General features: G+C 61.4%; 1 protein-coding gene across 8 annotated transcripts in view; it reads right to left on the bottom strand.

Moving 5' to 3' along the window:
- BRD1 (bromodomain containing 1) overlaps window positions 1-15,681 on the bottom strand; it is a 36,197-nt gene extending 20,516 nt beyond the window's left edge. For 3 of the 8 annotated variants that reach the window (XR_013388920.1, XR_013388921.1, XM_077914061.1), the window contains exons 1-3: window positions 15,660-15,681; window positions 9,862-11,242; window positions 1,534-1,690 (exon numbers count right to left, since the gene is read on the bottom strand). Coding sequence is in view for 5 of the 8 variants with exons in the window: in XM_077914061.1 (XP_077770187.1) it covers window positions 1,534-1,690; window positions 9,862-11,228 (1,524 nt within the window). In the remaining 3 variants the exon portion in view is untranslated. Of the gene's footprint in view, window positions 1-1,533; window positions 1,691-9,861; window positions 11,243-12,895; window positions 13,026-13,812; window positions 13,940-15,659 lie in introns of those variants that run through there. The other 5 variants (XM_077914058.1, XM_077914060.1, XR_013388919.1 and 2 more) reach the window with 4 other exon arrangements.
- Between the last annotated feature and the right edge of the window lie 982 nt (window positions 15,682-16,663).

Here is a 16,663-nt window from a genome sequence, read left to right as displayed (position 1 = left end):
TGTGCAGGATGCGCAAGGCCCCCAGGATGGGTGGCATGCCCAAGACACAGGCATAGAGCCACCCCAGTCCACGGCCCCAACACACTCGGGACATTCGCACAGCCCGGCCTCAAGTGTGTGTGCATCCAGCCACGAGCTTGACCGAGTGGGGCCCCTTCAGTAGACCCGAGTACCGCACGCAGCAGCCCCTGGCCCAGCAACCTTGGACGCCCGTGGCACGGGACTCAGACAGCACTGAAGGCACCAGGCCGGACGGGCTCCAAGCAGCTCCTTCCTTCCTTCCCCAGAGATGGAAAAGGCCAAGGGCACCCCACAGAGGCCCAGAATCTACAGTTTCGCTATGGGTCTCAAAAAGGATAAGAAAGACATTAAAATCCACCAAAAAATGTCTTCAAGCACTTAAATGTGTTATTTTATGGGATTTTTTTTTTTTGTCACCACGGAATAAAAAAAATCCAAGAAGGGGTCCTTGGGAATGGCAGCAGCATGCAGGCCGGGGCAATGGGGGCAGGGCCACACCAGGCCCGGGCCTGCAGGTGGGACCAGGGAGGGCCGCCAGAGACAGGAGCTGCCCTCCTGGCATCTGGGGTGACTGGGTGTCCATTCGCTCCACGACCACACACTCAGCTGGGCCGCTCTGCCCGCCTGGCCCAGTGGAGCTGCCTCCAGGCCACCGCGGCCCCGCCTGCAGAGCCCCATGGACCAGGAACCTGGTGGACCCAGGAGCATGGCACCCAGCCCTGTCTGCCCGTGTCCCCTCCGACACACTCAGCCACCTGGCGGCTCAGGATCAGCAGCAGGGCGGCCGCGTGGCCATCCGGCATGAACTCATCGGAAGGACAGCTTCCGCCATGCGCCCCGCGGGGCAGGGAGAGGGCAGCCAGCGGCTCTACTCTGCGCCAGGTCCCCCCACCCGCCCCCCCCCGGCCTCCCAGCCTGAGGCCTCATGGACAAGCTCTCCCTACAAAGCTGCCCACTCCCCACAGCATAAAGTGAGCTAATCAAGAATTTTGGGCAAAGTGCCGAAGAACCATTTTTGTCCTCAATTTATTTTTGTGGCATCGCACAGAGCCAATTTCTTACTTTCTAAATCCATTCTTCCAGAACTGCTTTCCACGCTCAGATGGTTCTACAAACCCAAATTTACCAAAACACAAGAGCTTGTTTGGTTTTGTTCTTTTAAAAAAGCAAATCCCGTTTCCGCTCACTCATGCAGGCTCCCGCCTCCCACCCTCCCTCCCTCCCCACCTCGGCCCTAAAAACAAACCACACCTCCCACCTTTCCAAAACCGGAACTCCCAGCCCAGCACAGGGACCACAGCCTAGCGGGGGCCCCTCCTGCTGCCACCCCCGCAGGCTCACCCTGGGCGTCACCCACGTGTGCAGAAATGCCAGGTGGCAGGGACAGAGGAGAGGCGCCCAGACGGCCCAGGGCTTCAACCTTCAACGGCCCTGGGGCATCCAGAGGCCAGCATGGCCTGGCGCATCGTGTGGGGAGAGAAGGAGGGAGAGCGGGAGGCAGAGGCCACGTACCTGCTGCGTGCTCCGCTGGGACTGCAGGCTGGACTGGAGTCTGCGCAGCAGGGGGGCGCCGTTCCTCGACAGCCGTTTGAGCAGCCAGTAGCTGTGCGCTCTCTCCACAAACTGCTTCTTCCGCTGGATGGCCACCTGGTTCGCAATCCTATTTAATCTAAAACACGGAAAGACTCAGAGTTTAGCTTTGAAGGAGCACAGAACATGTTTTCACCATGGAAACTCGGAACGACAGGGTCACTCTCCACAAACCACCGCCCACACTTAGCGTCCGCTCTCAGCCACGCACACGAACTGCTGCCTCCTGCGGCCCCGGGCCTGACCACAGGGTCCCCCCGCTGGCCCCACACCCGAGATGGACGCGTCAAGGGAAGTCCGCGGAGCACAGCTCTCACCTCCTGACTCGGGACGCCCTGCTGCCCCTGGGCCCCCTCAAGGACCGGAGGGGAGGGCTGCAGACACCAGAGTGACAGTGGGGAGCGGCTGTGGGCGACCGCTTCGGGACGCTAAAATGCATGCGGTTTGTGAAAACACGCGCATGGAGGGGAATTATCATTTAAAAACCCCCAAAAGGCTTCGCTGAGACAGAGCCGTGATTTATCAACGTGCTTCACAAGGACAGAGAGACCATTCGTTCGGTCATCAACTAAGAACTGAATGAAAACACAGATGAGCCAAGATGCTCCTCACTACACACCTAACGCCAAAACGTCGGGACGAAACCAAGGAACCTAAGACCAAATTTTGAAGAAGGTAAATCCTAAGTTTTACTAAACCATCAATGAACCAGACGGCCAGAACGCCCCCTCCCCCACATGCCCTCCCCGCAACGGTCCTTCTCTTAAAGCTCCAGTCGTTTCAAGATGCTTCCAAATCCTGCTGCTGTGGGCCTCCGTGCTGACTTCTGACGGGCACCTCCCACACACTGCCCGGCCCCTGGGCTCACCCAGACCCAAGTGCGCAGAGCCAGCACGGCCTCTCGCGGCCAGGCCCAGCTCAGGCGTCTGCCCTGCAAAGGGACCCGATACTGAGGAACCAACACGGGGCAGCTCCACGCGGACCAGGCGGGGGGACTCTGCCAGAGCAGCCCCAGCAGACCCTAGAGACGACGCCACAAGCTTCTGCAGGCAGGTGCAGAACCCACGCTCAAGTGCATCCACCGCCTGCCCGTGAGCACGGGGCCGTGCATCTACACACCCCAGGACCCTGGGTCACAGCCTCGTTGGGAGGTGGGGGGAGGACACCTGTCACAGCACCCAGGAGGACCTCCAACACTGCTGAGGGCGCCAGCAGGAGGTGCTGGGGAACAGCTGGACCCACTCTCAGGCCCGCACGCAGGGGTCCTCGGCCACAGCGGGGGCTGTGCTGGTCCTGCACGCTGCTGGCCCAGGTGCTTATGGTGCGATTCCCGACTGAGGCGTGACTCAGGTGCCATACGGTGCATGAACCTGAATGCGCGCGGTGTGCAGATCCCCACCTCTGCACACACGTGCTCTTACACAAGTACACGCTCAGCCACTTCGACAGTGAAACGAGGCAACATAAATAAAAGTATTTCTTAACGATGTGAAGGTTTAAGGAAACGCTGACAATGGGCTTATAAATAAAGATTTTGAACCTCATGAAACAAGCCACCATCTCCTCTGAGACAGGATCTCTGAACCATGAACAGCTTGCAGACCTGAGCAGCAAGGCGTTGATGAAAGTGCATTTCAAGGTGTCCTGGGGTATTCACTGAAAGCCTGCATTCTGAGCTGATGGGTGGGCACAGAGCGCCCAGGCACCCACCACGCGCCTCCTAGGATGCACAGCACCTCCTGGGAAGCAGCAGGGCTGGCACTGAGTGCACCCACATTAACCCTGCACCCACCCAGACCCCGGCCCGACAACCAACAGCAGGTGAGGGCAGAGGAATGCTAGCACACGGGCCAGCCAAGGGACGGGGGCCCAGGGGACTCGCAGCAGGATGCGGATCCGGGTCCCTCAACATTCAACTCCAAAGGGAGAGAGTCCAAAAGGGACCCTTGTAAGAGGGGACACAGGACTCGTGTGACTGTAAAGGCACGGCACCCCGCGGTGTTCAGAAAGTGGGTAATAAGGTGAGTCCCGCGCAGATCAGGACAGAGGCAGGCCCAGGGGCAGAAGGGCTGGCCAGGTCCCGTCTCTCGAGTACAGAGCCTAACAGGGGTGTTCACCCCACTGCCATGCATTTAAGAGTCTTTCTACTTTTGCATTTTAAGAATTTTTTAAAGATTCATTGGGGGGGGCGGGGGACAGAGGAGGAGAGGGAGAGAGAACACACGCGTGCAGATGGGGAGGGACAGAGCGAGGGACGCTCCACTGAGCAGGGAGAGGCCCCCGGGGGCCTCAATCCCACGACCCTGAAATCATGACCTGAGCCGAAATCAAGAGTTAGATGCTCAACTGTGCCACCCAAATGCCCTTTTAAGTATTTTTTTAAAAAATACAGGATTTGGCATGGGTATACAAAAAGGTTAAAAGTTTGGTTTTCTCAGGTCTTTCTGAATATGTCTCACACACAAGGTGCCTTCAGATGGAATATAACCTGGCTTCTGAAGAAACTGAGGGAGGACCCAACAGAAGATCAGTCAATAAAACATCAACTTGCGATTCTGGCATATAACCTGAACAAAGTTCTTTAAACTGAGTACCTTGCTCCAATAAAACTGCTTTTACACAACCTATTTACGTATGGGATGAGGATGCAGAGTGGCGTCCACAGATGCTGGGGCAGCGCCAGGAAAGCAGTACATCCATTTCCGACGCCGCCACATTCACGAAGGCCCGTTTCCTGGAGGGACGCGCCCAGCACACACCCCTTGCAGGGAAGCGGCTTCGTGCCACCAGAGCATGGTGGCCTCAGTGGCCCCACCAGATCATGGAGACATGACAGGGGAGGCCCAGCGACTGGCGGGACGGCGGCCGGCCCCAGGATGCGGGGGAAGACGCAGAGGCACACTGCCCGACTCCACTGAATTCACTTTCAGGAATGATGAGCCTCCTCCGAATATTCCAGAAATGACACCTTTCAGCTATTTGATCTCAGGTGAAGAATGCTGGACTTGAACTCAAAACTTTAACGCAGGAGGCGCCACACTGCTTTTCAAAATTATTTTGGCAGGTTTTGTCAAAAATACCATAGAAAGGAGAAAGGCTGAGGGGTAACACGCGAAGACCCCTGAGGGAGGTCGGGACGCCGGCCACGGGACACCGGCCACGGACCGCCACCTCTGTGCTGCGCCACGGCAGGCAGGCCGGCGGGCCCAACACCCACAATCACACAAGTTTCACATCAGCTCGCTGTCCCCCTCCCGACAACGCGGTCAAGGACACCTCGAGGAAGCTGGGCAGAGACGCAAGCAAAAGCTAAGGAAGTAGAAATGGGAAGACACGATCAAGTGTTGACAGAGGAGCCCTTCCCCCCACCCCCGGCTCTGCAAGAGCCCGTGAGCCAGCTCTGGAGGGCCCTGCCTGAGAAAGCAGGGGATAGACACACCAGGGCGGAGGGACAAATGAACCAGAATCCGTTAAAAATGAGAATCACAAAAGCAGAGACAGGAAGCCAACCCAGAGAAAAACACAAGTTCCCAAAACTCACTTGTGAAGCACAAATGAAACCTCAATACGTTCACAGCAAGGGTTTTAGGAAGAGAATCCATAGTCTTTTAAAATTTTCCTCCCACCCCCAAAAGGAAAGGAAAAAGACAGTTTTTCGGAAGAGGTTGGCCTGGAAGACCAGGCCACGTCCTGCCACCAGCAGGGACAGCAGGTGTCCCATCCGAGGAGGCAGGGGCGGCAGCCACACAAGGGAAACACCAAACTCACTTGCAAACATACCTGACAAACCGAGTCCTTCTGGGTGTAGAGCGACTGCACTTGCCCTGATGAGCAAGGGGGTCTGTCCCAGGGAGGCAAAGGGGGGGCCGGGGTGACAAGGTCCAGACAGAGCCCACGGACAACGGGAAAGAGAGCGGGATGTGGTTGTCTCTCCAGAGACGTGGAAAAAAGCCACCGGTTAACCACGACCTCAACTCACCCCAAGCGGGGCCAGAGAGGCCCCATCCTGTCCCTGCTCCACAGAGAAGGGCCAACGGGGTGATGGGCAAAGCTCAGGACAGGACGTGCACAGCGTTCCTGGGGGAGGAGAGTGCAGGACGTCACTGAGCCACACGAAGACGTCAGTAAGGGGACACGCTCTCGGCTACGCGGGGTTCGCAGAGGACCTGTAGTGAGTATACAGGTGGCCTCCAAACCTGTCTGCAGGCACCAAGGGATTTCCAAATTCCCAAGGAGGGCTGTCAGAAAACCTGACAAGGGACTCCACATCAGTGAGTGTGGGGGAGGCGGGGCTCCACGTGGAGGGGAGCAGGGCCGCCCCTCGGGGACGGGCAGGGGCTGCGCGGTGCTCGCGGACCCCAGGGAGAGCAGACTGCCTGTAGGGGACGAGAGAAAGCACAGCCACGCTGAAACCCACATTGTGCTCATCCCTCGTGAGAAACTCGTCCCCAAGGGACTGAAGCCACGGGCCGAGGGACAGGGTCACCAAGTGACCAAGGCCGGCATGCGCACTGCGACATTTCGGGGAAGGGTGGTCGGCCCCAGGGACGGACCCTCTGCACGCAGGCCCACACGGCCCGCAAACCCAGAGACAGGACAGCACTGAGGATGGGGAGACGGCCGGCCACAGACTGGGAGGGCCACCTTCTAGAACATCCTGGGGCCTTCAGGACGTGAAGGCCCAAGGGACTAGGACAGGCACCAACCACAAACAAGGCCACCCCGCGGGGAGCCGGTGCCGGAGGCCTGGCCTGCAGCGCCCCAGCGCCGGTGACAGTCAGCCGCCATACCATCCCCTCCGGCCACTCCACCCGCGGAGGTGACCGATGATGACAACGCACGGCAGCGGTCTAAGAAAAACCCTGGGCCTCTACAGATGAAGAAAAGCTAACTACGTACATGCTCCGTGTCTTAGGAGGACGCCACGAGCTGTGGCAGGACGTGAGCCACGCCAGCAGGGCACGAGGCATGTCTACACGACACCATGCAGCAGAGTCCAGGCTGCCCATGGGGACACGGCCACCGCGAGAAATGGCTCATGGGGGGACGGGGGGGGGATGGGGGGAGCACCGGAAGGCCGGGGTCACCAGGCCGGAGGGTGCGGGCTGCTACAGGAAACACGGGGCAGCGGCAGGATGGCCGCGGACAGGCCCCAGGGAGCACATGCCACCCAGGACAGGACGGCGACCAGAACACCAGGGGATTCCTACGGGCTCCCCACAGGAACGCGCTGCCGCACAAAAGGAGAACAAGGGAAGGAAGGGGCACAGGCGACCAGCTGCAGGGACCGCTGGGGGGCGGCCCAAGGGCCCAAACCTCAAGACTGTCACAGTCATACACACGAGCCTAGACGTGGAGGGGAGGACACGCATCTGCGATGAGCACAGGACCACCTCCAGCGGCGCCCCTGCCCCAGGCTGCACCCGGGAGGCACCCCTGCGATGCGAGCCACCCACCTCCAGACCCACGGCAACATCAGGAGAGGCCACACATGACAGCACTGTCTTCAAGGTCAACGCGTAAACCAGCACAGACCAGCAGAGACCAGTCACCCGGTGCGTTAACACCAGGGTGTGGACCGGAGGGCCCCACCCCAACTCACCAGGTGGCTGCTGAGGGTGGGCCAATGGGGCCCTGGGGGTGTTCCTGTAACGCTGCTTTTCTTTAAAAAATCCTACTATTTGGTAAGCACCTAGGTTTGCCTCTAGTTTTCCATTCTGAAACTTTTTATATAAATACCATGGAAAACAAAAATATGCAACTAAAAAGTTATTTTCTGTACACACGTGCATAATCACTGAACGGACATGCTCATGGTGTCCAGCGTCATGCTGAGACTGGGGGTTTAGGTCCCACCTCCCAAGTGTCCTGAGTCTTTGTAACGAGCACAACCGGCACGAGCACAACCCGCACATCTCGCTTTGGGAACGCTCAGAGGCCAGGCGCAGGCCAGGGTGTCAGGAAGGAAATCCAAGTGATGGAGACGGGACAGACAAGAACGGGTACACCACCGTCACCCCACGGGCAGGACCCTCCCGGGCAGGAGCGCCCCGCCCCAGCCCGCCACCCTCCCCAGGAGCAGGGTGGCCGGACCAGCCACACCCAGGCCTCAGCGTCAGGACCCTAAGAGTAGCAGCTGGCATGCCCAGGCCCCCCGGCACCTGCCCTGCAGCCTACAGGGTGGTCGACAGTGGGTCGCCTGCCGGCTGAGGGTGGCTTGAGGCCCCTCCAAGGGTGGGGCTGTGGCCCGGACATCAAGGTCTCCACACACTGACCCTGCACACCACTGCCCTCTACTCTAAAGTGAAGTAACAGCATCCTCCTAATTTAAGGAAAGGAAAACCAAACATGGGCCTCTCGACTTTCGGTATGCGGTTTGGCCGCATCTCCTTGCTTAGAAACACTTGGGCCCAAAGCCGGGGTCTTCTCTTCCATCAGGCCTGCTCAGTGGAGACCTGAGGGCCCACGGTCCTGGCTGGAGACGCCCTGTCCTGCGAAGGGCCGCAGCCCCCGCCAACCCCTGCCAGCCCCCGCCCAGCCCCCATGCAGCCTCCCACCAGCACCCTGCCAGGGGCTCCTAACCACATGGCGCTGCTCACACAGAGGCAAGTACGCTCCTTCGGGCTTCTCAATTTGTTAGGCCACGTTTTTTTTTTCCTTTCATTTCTCTCAATTACAGGAAAGCTCAAATTTTTAGGGGTCTTCAACAGAAGCTCTTGATGCAAATCTCGTACTTTCTGCCCCACAGGTAGAAATGCAAGAGAAACTAACATTGAAAAAGTCTAGCTGACTGACGGCAAAGAGACCCCTTGGCATTGGCAGCGCTTCCTTCTGGGTACGAGGGGTGAGCACTCTTACTCGCTTCTGAACTTACTGACTCTAGAGTGACTGCACACGCTCTAGAAAATGTCATTTTGGGAAAAGTCATACTTCTATTTCTTTTATTTTTTAAAGATGTATTTACTTTACAGAAAAACCGTGCACGAGGTGGGAGGGGAAGAGGGAGAGCAGCAGACTCCGCGCTGAGCAGAGCCCCCGAGCCGGGGCTCGATCCCAGGACCCTGAGATCACGCCCTGAGCCGAAGGCAGACGGGTCACCTGCGCAGCCCTGGGCCCCCCACTTCTAATTCTTAAGAGACGGTAGTACCGGCTCTGGAGGACAGCTCAGAATGTCTTACAACCGGACTGGGGAGCTCAACACGACCCAGGACCCGCAGACACCAAACCTGGCTGTTGAGTCGCAGCGTGCTGAGGCAGGAATCCCTCGCTCAGACCCGTGGGGAGCCAGAACCGGGAGCCACCGCCCGATACGCTACGAGGATGTCCACTGCCCAGCGACCAGCGTACCCCGCAGCCTGTCACACAGCGGTTTGTGAGACAAACAGGTCGTGCATCCGGCAGCAGGTGGTGGCAAGCCGCCCTCAGGAGCACGCGCCCGTGCCCACCCCCACCCGCCGCCTCCTGCAGCCGTCTGACAGCCCCACGCCCCACGCCAAGTGCACGCCGTCCCCAAGGCTCAGCAAGTGTCTGAAGGAGCGAGTGGTGTGCTCTCCCACACGCAGGCTCTGACATCACCAGGTCACTCGCCTCACGTTCCCAACAAAATACAAAGAGCAAGTCAGTCACGAGCGGGGGAGGCAGAGACGACACAAGGTCAGGAACAAGAGCAGACACAGCTGGGGCGCAGGGGTCAGGGCCGGGCATGGCCGGACCCCACCCCAGCCCCGCAGGCCGCCCCCCCATCACAGGACACCCACTAGCCCTGCTGCAGAACCCCCGACCCCGTGGAGGCCACCCGGACTGCTGTGGTCTCCCCCGTCCCCAACCACGGGGGACACCCACCGCACCCCGCACACGGCTCCAAGCTGGAGGACCCTACACGGACAGCCCTACATGACGTTCGTGCCACAAAGGAAAGGGTCGGGAAACCCAGAGAGGCCGTCACCGACAGGAAGGAGACCGGACCTCCCTCCAGAAGCTCCCGTCAGCCCCACTGATCTCCACCATCTCTCACCTTCCTCTTCACAAGAAATCATTTTTAAAATACCACAAGGTTCCCAAAGCCGGTGGGAGAGCAGAGCGAAGAGGAACGGCAGCTATTCCTGTCCACACCTGCGGCGCTAGGGCCTGGGACCCGAACCCTGCAGTCGGGCAGCTCAGGGGAGAGGGACCGGCAGCTCAGGGGAGAGGGACCGTCAGCCAAGGAACCAAGGCTCCGGGCTCACCCATCCCTCGCTGGCACGCACGTACCTCTGAGGGGGGATGTAGGGCGCGCACACAGGCGGAAGGGCCGCGCAGGGCTCACTCAGGGTCTTCTTGGCCTTTTTTGCTTTCTTCCTGACCTTGGACGTGGACCTGACCGCTTTGACGGAGCTGTCCTTTCGACAGACGCCATTCTTCATTTCGACCTCCCCGTATATGTTCAGGGGCCTCCGTGTACAACCTGGGGGCGTGTGGACATCACAGTAAGCGGTCTTCCTGACGGAGAAGGTGGTGGCACCTCCAGTGAGCTCCTTCACGGGCTCCATCTTCATGTAGAGGCCGGCCTTCTGGGCGCAGGTCACGTGGAAGGCGGTATAGCAGTTGGCCTTGTGGCACTGGATGCAGGCCCCCACGCCCTTCTGCTTACAGAGGTAGCATGTCAGTTTCCACCGGGCCGGGGGGATGTTCCTCACGCCGTCGATGGGCTCGATGAACACCGTGTTGGCAAAGCCCACCTCCGGGATCCACAGGGCGCACACCACGTGGCCCCAGCGGTCGTCGTCCGTCTTTTTGAAGGCACCTCCCTTGTTGGGGCAGAGCACACAGTCGGCAGGCCGCGCCCGGGACTGCAGGCAGTGTCGGCACAACCACTGGCCCTCGGGGATATAGGGCACCCCGTAGCACTCCTGGTGCACGGCCAGGTTGCACATATCGCAGAAGAGGATCACGTTGCTGTTCTGGCACTCGCCGTCCATGCAGATGCAGCACACGGCGTCCTCGTCGATCAGGGACTGCTGCTCTCCCTGCTTCTGGTTCTCGCAGTAGGACTCCTTCTCGAAGCGGTCCATCAAGAACTCAAACACGCTCTGGGACACGGCGGAGACACAGTCGCCCTTCCGCTTCTCGTTGACGATCTCCAGCCAGGCGTAGTCCTCCTCGTCCATGTCATACTCCACCTCGTTGTCCAACTCCTCGGCCGACTTCTCGATGAACTTGTAGTACACGGGGGGCCGCCTGGGGGCAGAGGGCGGGCTGTACTCCACGATCCGCACCTTGGGCTCGGGAAGCGCGCTGGCTGACGCCAGTGGGCCGTGGGCACTGGGGAGGGCTTCATGTTTCTTTTTGACTCTGTTGTTTTTGTGGCGCTTAGTTCGTAAGCACACTGGCGGCCTCTCGCTGTTCTCCTTATTGCTGTTGCACTCGCTCAGTTCTTGAGCGGTGAGGTCATCCTCTAATATGATCTCCAGGGGATCGAAAATGCTGATCCTATGCAGGCGCCCCTCAATCTCGATCTCCACCATCCTCTGGGCTTGCGCGTAGGTCAGGGTCTCTCGCGTGGGGGAGTGCTTAGTACTGCACGGGGAGGAAGGGTGCCTCGCTGCAGCGCCGCGATGACATCGTCCTTTCCTCCTCATTTGGTACTGACTCCCTGAAACAGAGGCACACGGAAGGTTAACTCCCTGCAGAGGACCGACACGGGAAACCCACCAAAGACGCAAACCGACTTGAACTAAATCAAAACGAAACTCCCAGCTCGGGGCTCTGAGGCTTCCAAAACCACCCATGGCAGGACTCATTCTCGTGTTCCAGGGACCGCCTGGACCAAAGGACACAAGTAGCCAGGAGCAGCCTTTATAGGCACAAGCCTCTCTGGGCCGCTCTGTGGTTCCCCCGGCTCACCGGTCACCTTGGACCAAGCTAACAGGTCGCCCGGGTGACCGCAACAACCCTCCTGAGTGGCGGTCCCCACCCGAGCCCAGTCAAAGTCCACACACAGAGCTGGACCCCAGCAGGCCCAGAGGTCGCGAGAGCAAGGCGAGCATGTTTGCTGGCTGCCCGCTCCTGACCCGCACTCCCCCTCATCAGCCCTCCCCCGCCCCGCTGGGCCCAGGAGCACCCCTGCAGCCCCGGCCTCATAACCCCCCAGGGTGTCGGGAGCCCTGGCAGTCTGGCCACAGCAGTCCATCCCCTGGAGCACGGCCTCCGCACCGTGTCGAACCACAGGGCCTCTAGGCCATGCCAGGACCACAGAGAGGAGCCCCATGTCGGCCCGGGTGGCCATCTACATCCCCAGGAAGCCCAAGGCAGCTTCCAGAGGGCCTCAGCAGTGGCCGCCACAGGAACCCCACAGCCCAGGCCACCTGCCCCTTCCCCCCAGCGGCGCTTCTCAGCTGCCATTGGGAGTGTGGTGCTGGGCCGTGCCCTCCTCCTTGTCAAGTGCACCCAGACAAAATGTGCAGTGTGCCATGGATGCATCTCTGCTCCCCCTCCACACGAAGGGCCACCCGAGGACCACATGCTGCCAACAAAGGCCCTGCCCCGGGGCTGCCGGCAGGGGCTCAGGTGCCCGATGTCCTGGCTACAGACGTCTCTGAGAATTTGCTCCTCAGTCCTCCAGCAGCTTGCTCAGGGACACAGCCTATTTTCAGTGTCCCTCCTGTGACAACTCCTGACTTTGGACTGAGCAACGTGCCATGTTGGGAGCCTGCAGTGAGGACCTGATTCCTCCCTCCAAACCACTATGCTGTACTGAGAGGAAGCAAGATGCACGTTCCAGTTGGAGCCCCAGGCCCACTGCTTCGTGGCCGGCCAGGACTCGGGAACCTGGCACGGGGGTGCAGCCTCACAGCCACCCGGCTGGTCTCAGGGAAAAGCCCTGAGAGGGTGCCTGGGGAGTCCTGGGAGGCAACCCCAGCACACCATAGGTGCATGTAACACAGAGCCTTCAGGTTTTCCTTTTCCTTTTCTCAAATAGAAATCCATGTCTCATATTGAAATTTTACAGGAATTCTCTGTAAACACAAGCACAGCAAACACCGTGGCCTGTTGAGACCCAACTCACTGGCCTGTCGGGGTGTCCAGGCGCCCGCTCAGCCCTGGACAGCCTGGCAACAGGCAGCAAAGCCATGACTTGGCCAGCCCTGGGGCACAGTCCCTTGTGAAGAAGCTGGGTGTCCCCCTGGCCGGGTGACAGCCCCGAGGGCGTCCGCACCGCAGCCTACGAGGGAGGACCCTGAAGCACCCAGGGACCACCCGACATGTCATTACTGAGACGGGGCCGAAGCCGCCGCCGGTTACTCACCAGGTGCAGAGCAAACCTGTAATTGTGTCCTCCAGCCCCAGCACCCAGCGCTCTAACTAAGAGCAGCCTTTGGGACCCACCGCCTCCCTGGGGCTCCCAGGGGCTCCTGAACCACTTTCTACAAGAAATTCATCAAACGCTTAACGGTCCGGCAGCTCTAGAACCTGAGAACAGAACCGCGGCGGGGACCGGCCACTGCCCCGCGCCTCGGCCTGTCTACACCCGCGGACGCTGCGAGCCCTGGGCCGCGTCCACACCGGGCGGTGGTCGGCGGGAAGCCCTGCTCGCGCTTCCACACCGGCTCGTGCGCTGCGGGGCGTGGGACGGGGCACGGCACGGGGCACGGCAGGTCTCCCCGCGAGGACGGCCGGCGGGACCAGGGCGGTCCGCTCCCGCGGGGCACTGAATGCCGCCCCCAGCGTGCGGGCGCCAGGCAGGGGTGAAGTCTGCGGGCGAGGGAAGCGGAGCCGATGGGCGTGGCGCCTTCCTGGGCCTGCGGACTCGGTCGGGCCGCGGCGCCCTGCAGCCCCGAGGCGGCGCGGAGGGGGAGGCGGGGGGGCCGGAGGGGGCGGGGGCCGAGCACCGCGGGCCGCCCACCTGCCGCCGCGGGGACGCCGGGCGCGGGCAGCTTCCCGGGCGGCCAAGCAGACGCGCGGCCTGTTACATAACGACCCGCTCGGCTCCGCGGCCGCCGGCTCCGCGGCCTCCCCGGGCCCCCCGGGCCCCGCCCCCCGCCCCCGCCCCGATCCCCGGTCCCCGCCCGGCCCCGGCCCCGGCCCCCCCCGCCGCCCCGGGCCGCCCGCCCGCCCGCCCGCCCCGCCGCCCGCGGACAATGCGCCTCCCGCCGCGGCCGCCAACATGGCGCCGGCCCCCCCGGCCCCCGCCCGGCCCGGCCCGCCGCCCCCCCGCCCACTCACCGTCGGGGCCGCGGCGCGGGAGCCCGGGGGGCGCGGAGGCCGGCGCGGCCCAGGCGGCGCTAATGGCGCCCGCGGCTCCCCCGCCAACGGCCGCGCAGGCCCGGGCCGCTCTCCGGGCGCGGGGTGCGGGGGCGGCCGCCGGGGCGGGCGGGGCGGGGGCGCGGGCGGCGGGCGCGGGCGGGCGGGGGCGCGGGGGTCGGACGCCCGGGCCGGCGCGGCGCTCGCTCCCCAGCGAAGCAAACAATGCGGCGAGCGCTCCGCCCGGCGCCCTGCGTGACGGACGCGCCCCGCCCGCCGCCGCCGTGACGCACGCCGCCGGGGAGGGGCGGGGCGGGGGGCGGAGCCGGGGACGGAGGGGCGGGGGGGAGGGGGAGGGGGAGGGGGAGCGGGAGAACCGGAGGGGAGGGGAGGAGGGGAGGAGCCCGCGACGGAAGGGCGGGGGGAGGGGGGAGGGAGGGGCCGGGGACGGAGGGAGACGGAAGGACGGCAGAGGAGGGGGAGGGGGAGGGGAGGGGAGGGGAGGGGAGGGGAGGGGAGGGGCCAGGGGACGGAGGCGGGAGAGGGACAGGACCTGGGCAGAGCGGACAGAGGGGACGGGGAGGATGGAGGGAAACGTGGCTGGAGGGGGGACGGAGGGGAGGGGGAGGGGGGCCGGAGGAGGGGGTGACGGACGGGGAGGGACCAGGGGTCGCAGTGGGGGGACGGAGGGAGGGAAACAAGACCGGGACGCGGGGGGCGGAGTGGCGGGGAAGGGGGGGAGGGGAAAGGGGAGGAGGGGGACGGAGGGGGGACGGGAGGGCCAGGGGACAGAGGGGGAGGGGGCGGAGGGACGAAGGGACGGAGGGGGCAGGACTGGACCCCTGGGCTGAGGGGGGCCAAGGGAGAGGACGCGGAGGGGGGAGGTAGGGGCCTGAGGGAGGAACGGGACCCTGGGCCAGGCAGGGAGGGGGCGGCTGGCCTGGATGAGGGGGAGGACGGGACCCTGAGGAGGGGCCTGGACCCTGGGGGCGGGGTGGAGCCAGGAGCCTGGAGCCTGGAGGGGAGGACGTGACCGTAGGGGGCACCAGGGAGGAGGGAGGGGTGACCGGACTGAGGCCGGGGGTCCCTGGGCGGGGCCAGAGAGGGCAAGGACCGAGGGGCGCCAGCGGGAGGGGGTCTAACCGCAGGGGACAGGACACAGGGCAGGGGACCAAGGCCACAGACTGGAGGCGCCGCGGGGCAGGTGACTCCGGGGCGTCTAGGGCGGAGCCGAGCTGGTCCCCTGGTTTCCGGAGGCTTCGCGGGCTCGGAGTCCATGAGGACGGCTGGGGCCCCCGGCTGCAGGAGCCGCCCCTCGCCTCCGCCCCGGGTTCTCCCAGGGAGACATCTCCTCACCAGGGCACGCAGAGCCGAGTCCACCGCCTGGGACCGTGCCGCGGAGGCCTCCCTTGGAGTGTCCCGGGTGGGAGCCCCCCCAGCCCTCTGCCCACGGCGCTTGTGCCTCACGGCACCCAGCCGATGGATGAGAAGTGAAGGCTTGGAGGGTGGGCGAGGGTGGCAGCCAAGGCTCCCCTCGAAGCTGCTGCCCCTGCAGATACATCGTTGGGCCAGGGCAGGGCTGGCCAGGCGCTGGGGCACCAAGCATGTGGGGACCAGCGCCAGGAGCTGCAGGTGCCCCCCTGCTTTACAGAGGCCTGCTGATCTGACGCCAGACTTGCCAGGACGCCCAGGGGTGGAGGACGACGGAGCCAGGCGCAGCCCTGTGTCCTCGACCTTGGGCCAGCCAGGGGCACACCCACCCGCCCCAGCAGGTTACAACCCAGAGCCCGAGTAGGAGGAGATGAGAACCAGGAAGCCTCTTCACACACCTGGAGACAGAGAATGGCTTCCCAGGTGGCAAGGCATGCCCGGGAGAGAAGAACAAATTCATGTCAGAGTGACGTTCCCAAATTCCAGGGATAAAGAGACCACCTCCAAAAGCTTCCAAGGAGAAGGATATTGTTTGGTCACACTGAGTCTGATTGCCACTCGGCAAGGAAGCGGTTGTCAAAATTCTAAGAATTGAACCGAGAATTCCCTGTATGACGAAACTCGTTGGTGAGACAGCAAAATAAGGGTGTCTCCACAGTCAGTAAACATCCAAGTTTACCAAGTTACGCACAAAGTCTCTAAAAAAAAAAATGCTGGAAGATAGACTCCAGCAAAATGAAGAGTATGTCCAAGAGTAAGACATGGATGCCAGCAGAGAAAATCAAATAACAACTTGAGAGAAAATCCCAGCTGAGCCCCACACAGCATACGGTGAGGGGCGATGACAGCGCAAGTTCTCGTATCGTTGGAGGACTTCAGAGTTGGTAGAAAGAAGTTGGGAAACTGAAATGAAGAAAGATTGGCGGTAGCAACAAAAAGCAGAAAAAGATAAATGCTTGGTAAGTAAGGAATATGATATAAAATGACAGGAAGAAATTCAAGTATTCCAGGAATCACAAACATGACTAAATTAATCCATTAAAAGATAGAGACTCTCAGACATATATCATTAGGTACTATTTACAAAAAAAAAATAGTCTAAAAATGTCACAGAGAGATTGAAAATAAAAGGATGGACAAAGTGTGTACCATACAACTTTCATTCTTCGGTAGACTGTAAAGAGAATGGACAAAAAATTAAAAACCGGAAAATAGTCGAACAGGTATACCTTGCAAATGATTAGTGTCCAGAATCCTTTCAAATCCATCAGAAAAAAAAAAAGCCAATAGAATGACACACAAAATCCATAACCAGTCTCCTTGAGGGGAAGAACATGAAAGGGCCAGTAACCGCATTTGTAATTTTGGGGATGCAAACAAATCACACCAAATGAGCACAAAT

The sequence above is a fragment of the Canis aureus genome, chromosome 11, assembly GCF_053574225.1.
Source record: "Canis aureus isolate CA01 chromosome 11, VMU_Caureus_v.1.0, whole genome shotgun sequence".
Lineage (NCBI taxonomy): Eukaryota > Metazoa > Chordata > Mammalia > Carnivora > Canidae > Canis > Canis aureus.
The sequence above is the reverse complement of the archived record's forward strand: the minus strand, read 5'-3'. Positions and strand labels throughout refer to the sequence as shown.